Source organism: Epinephelus moara, chromosome 1, assembly GCF_006386435.1.
Source record: "Epinephelus moara isolate mb chromosome 1, YSFRI_EMoa_1.0, whole genome shotgun sequence".
Classification (NCBI taxonomy): Eukaryota; Metazoa; Chordata; class Actinopteri; order Perciformes; family Serranidae; genus Epinephelus; species Epinephelus moara.
In genome coordinates, this window is record NC_065506.1 from 50507354 (window position 1) to 50511940 (window position 4587).

At 45.5% G+C, this 4587-nt stretch overlaps 1 protein-coding gene across 1 annotated transcript in view; it reads left to right on the forward strand.

Annotated features, from left to right (window-relative positions):
* Positions 1-4587, forward strand: part of LOC126397003 (arf-GAP with SH3 domain, ANK repeat and PH domain-containing protein 1-like) — a 12653-nt gene that overhangs the window by 5119 nt on the left and 2947 nt on the right. The window contains exons 6-11 of the mRNA XM_050055475.1: positions 351-480; positions 1261-1346; positions 1435-1510; positions 1686-1772; positions 4075-4175; positions 4455-4524. Of these exons, the coding sequence (XP_049911432.1) occupies positions 351-480; positions 1261-1346; positions 1435-1510; positions 1686-1772; positions 4075-4175; positions 4455-4524 (550 nt within the window). The remainder of the gene's footprint in view (positions 1-350; positions 481-1260; positions 1347-1434; positions 1511-1685; positions 1773-4074; positions 4176-4454; positions 4525-4587) is intronic.

Sequence of the window (4587 nt, forward strand, 5' to 3'; positions counted from 1 at the left end):
TTGACTCACATCATGAAAGAGACATCTGTGGACACATTTATCCACGAGGCATCTCTCCTCACTGTCAGGATTTAATCCACCTGGTCCGATAACGTTTGGGACGTTTAAGTCTCAGGATTAAATTATTCCGAGACTGAAGACGTAAAGATCAACGAGACGTAATTTCTTTATCTCGACCATTTGTCTTTCATGGTTTTAAATCTAGTTGTTAAACTGACAAGTGTGAGATGTCGTGGTTCTGTTCGCTGCAGAGCTCTGAGTCTGTCTCAGGTGAAGTCACTGACAGAGGCTGTTACCTGAGGACGTGACGAACAGGTGTGACCGACAGCTTTTTATTGTCTGTTTTTCAGCACGAAGATCGAGAAGGAGAAGAGAGAGCACGCCAAACAACACGGGATGATCCGGACAGAAATCACCGGAGCTGAGATTGCCGAGGAGATGGAGAAAGAGAGGAGACTGTTCCAGCTGCAGATGTGTGAGGTACACAGAGGCCCAATTGCAATCCGATCCCTTACAGACTCACTGACTTAGAGGCGCGTTCATGTGAAGTGCGTGAGTGTGTGAGGGCTGTCCCATTGTCAAATCGTCAAGTCAGTGAGTCAGTGAGTGAGCCCTTTATGCCCCCTTACCGTAGGTCAGCATCGATGCGGACTTACGGTAAGGAAATTACCCACAGTTCATAGCATTGTGACGTCAAACACAGGGGTTGCCCTCGGAACACTGGAAGTGTTATAAAAACCTGTAAACAAATAAACACGGTCAGCAGATCTGCAAACGGTAACGATATAGATATAGATATAGATATAAGATAGATATCACTGTATCATTTACAGCACTTTTGATGCTAGTTTAGAAAAAGCATGCATATGGTAAAAACACAGTAAATTCATTATTTCAAACTTACCCATTTTGCAACGCAAGTGCTTGGATAAGGATTGACTGATCAGGGAGTCTGTCCCTCACACGCCTTGTGCGTGCTGACAATAACAGATAAATGATCACGCCCAGAGCCGCCAGTGTCAACAACATTTTGTAGAGAGGGGGATAAGTGCTGTCCCATTCCTATTTGTAGCATCCGGAGCCCTTTCAGACTCTCACACTCAATCACTTACAGCTGACGTCAGTTAAGTCAGTGAGGGTTCAGGGCTTGAGTCTTTAGGGGCCGGATTGGAATTGGGCCAGAGTCCTGACAGCAGCAGCAATGGCGCCACCCTCAGGCTGCAGGTGTGACTAACAGCTGAGTGTCTTTGTGTCCAACAGTATCTGATCAAAGTCAACGAGATTAAAACCAAGAAGGGGGTGGACCTGCTGCAGAACCTCATCAAGTATTACCACGCTCAGTGCAAGTAAGAACCGTCACTTCAGCCTCAGCTGTACGTCTGCACTTTATTTTGAAAAGTCTCTGAACCTCGTGTGATGACTTCCTGTCGGCAGTTTTTTTCAGGATGGTTTGAAAACAGTTGATAAACTGAAGCAGTACATCGAGAAACTGGCAGCCGACCTGTTCAATGTAAGAGCCTCGTATGTCCTATTCTGACTGATCAGCTCAGGTGAGCTCTCAGGTGAGCCCACAGTGAGCTCTCAGGTGAGCCCACAGTGAGCTCTCAGGTGAGCTCTCAGGTGAGCCCACAGTGAGCTCTCAGGTGAGCCCACAGTGAGCTCTCAGGTGTGACCTGTCTCCACAGATCAAACAGAGTCAGGATGAGGAGAAGAAGCAGCTGACGGCTCTCAGAGATCTCATCAAGAGCTCCTTACAGCTGGACCAGAGGGAGGTACAACACCTGGGAGGGTGGGGGTGATGAGGTCACACAGCTGGACGCCAACATCGCTAGATGCTGATATTTGGTTGAATTTAGGTTGTGATGTCAGTAGGGATGGTTGAATACATTAGGGATGAGAATTGGGGGGGGCTTGACTGTGATGGCATGTCAGCTTCATTAAAAGCATAGCTGCAAATTAAAGCAACAACAGATGTACAAACACACAGAGACAATTTGACATTTGATTTTAACAATTTTTTCAATCTTTTCCAACTTCTTGTTTTATTTCATGGAAGTGATCAGTGTAAGAGCACTTGTCCTTTAAACTCAATAAAAATAAAAGCTAACAAAATAAAAGACGCCTGGTACAGTCAGGCCTCTCAGTTTGTAGAACAGTTTTGAACAGTTAGAACAAGAGGCTGCACTGCAACGTGCAAATCACTCCTTCTCGTGGCTGCCTGCGCTTTCCCTGTCCTCGCAGCTGCAACTTGCGCTCTCTTCATCTAGTTCATCGCCAATTTAAAAACTACAACACCCATAATTCATGTAGGAACTGCTGCAGCCAATGTGCAGCCGGCGGGAGCTGCAGGACGACTCAACCACCATGATCAGTGTTCGGAATTTGGGACAACTGCTTGGATTTCGGGACTGTCCCGAATTTTTCGGGACGTCTGGTCACCCTAGACGTCAGGTGACCAAATTTCAATGTCAAGACGTCTAATACCAACGTCAGTGTGACGTAGGGTAACAACATTTAGTTGTGAGATATCAAAACCAAACCCCAATGTCAGTATAACGTCCACATAACGTGAAATTCTAACGTTGTCATTTAAAATATGGGTCTGGGTGGAGTTTAGTTAAACTGAATATAATGGGGTTTAATGGAGCTGGGAGGGACTTAAAATGGCGGAGTGGGGTTTATCAGCACACCTGTACAGAGCTGATAGGCTGATGCAATAAGGCGGGGTTTAACCACAGACTGTATAGATAATAGACCCAGCCACCATAACGTGGACTCTTCAGCAGTGAGCATATTTCACTGAGAGGGTGGAGCATATTTTATTGAATGTTTGTCTGTACAGAGACATGTAGCAGACATAAATGCCACACCACAGCATTTATAGCCTGAGCTAATGTGCAGTGCCCGTCCCTCGCTGGGCCTTAAGATACAAAAGACTCAGCAACAAAACACACGTGACAGTTTAGAGTCACATCAGTAACAGTAGAGACAGAACAAGACACAAACTGCAACACAGAATTAGCACCACAGAATAGGAAGCACCAAATTATTTATGACTGCATCACTGATTCTTATTCAGAAAGTGTTTCAGTTTGAGTTTAAAGTGATCGAAATCAGGATCCAGTTTAAATTCTGAAGGTAAAGAATTCCACAGACAGAATTGTCCAAATGTGGATTTACACAGGTGAACCTGACAGTTCCCACTGACTGCTCCACGTGTTACTGAGCCTGAAGCTCTGAGTGGAACCACGAGGTCACTGAGCACCTGGGGAGCCTGATTATGTAGGTGTTTATAGATGAGTTTGAAATTAATGAAATCATCAAAACTCAGTATGTTTAGTTTCTGAAGAACATGGCAATGATGTGCTCTTATTGGTTTTCTGTCCAAAGTTTTAATTGCCCGATTATATCTCATCATAAGAGGCTTAATTTTTGTAGATGCATCTTGTGACCAAGAGGTTACACAGTAAGCTTAGCCTGACGCTAGCTGCTAGCTTTGTTAGCATGGTGCATTTACAGCTATGGTAAACTTTGATAATGCTAATGCTGATTTTGGCTAACTTAAAACAGACTTGAAAACAAAATGTATCTGACACCTGACTTCTTCGAGGGTGTCTTTGTCCAATTATTTTCTGCTGTAAACATGTAACATGGCTGTCTGCGGGGACTGACACCCTCTGGTGGACATTAGAGGAACTGCTGTGTCGTCTGAAGGTCGCTCCTCATACCTGGAGAGAGCTGATAGGCTGTGCTGTGGAGGGCGGGGTCAGGGGTGTGGTCTAATGTGATACACCTGTCAGTTCTAAAAAAAAACTGATAACATGATGAAGTGTATGTTTGAGTATGAACAGCTCACCTGTATCTGCCTCACTCAGCCAATGACCTTTGACCTCTGTCTCTGTCTCTCTGTTGCCCTCTGACTGAAGTCCAGGAGAGTAAGTCAATCATTAGATATAATAATTAACCATCTGTTAATGACGTACGTCCCTGCTGACAGACAGACTGATCCAGACTGTTTCCTGTAGTATTTATACACATCCTCTTTGTTTGTTTGTTTGTTTGTTTGTTTGTCAGGACTCTCAGAGTAAACAGAGTGGGTACAGTATGCACCAGCTGCAGGGAAACAAGGAGTTTGGCAGTGAGAAGAGAGGATACCTGCTGAAGAAGAGTGACGGGTACGACTGTCTGATTATTCACATGCACAGGGGTCAACAGGATGTTTGACATGTGTGGACTGTAACAAAGCCTCTGTTGGCTCCTGTACGCTCCTGTGGGCCCCTGTTGGCTCCTGTGGGCCCCTGTACGCTCCTGTGGGCCTCTGTAGGCTCCTGTGGGCCCCTGTAGGCTCCTGTGGGCCCCTGTTGGCTCCTGTGGGCCCCTGTAGGTTTTGTTTCAGTCACACTCTGGTGACAAGTTTTCAGTCTGAAGCTTCAGTGTGTTTGTGTGTCCATCAGGCTGAGGAAGGTCTGGCAGAGGAGGAAATGTTCAGTGAAGAGCGGCTTCCTCACCATTGCTCATGCTACAGTAAGCACCACGTCTCCCATCATGCATTGCACCTATCAATCAATCAATCAATCAATCAATTTT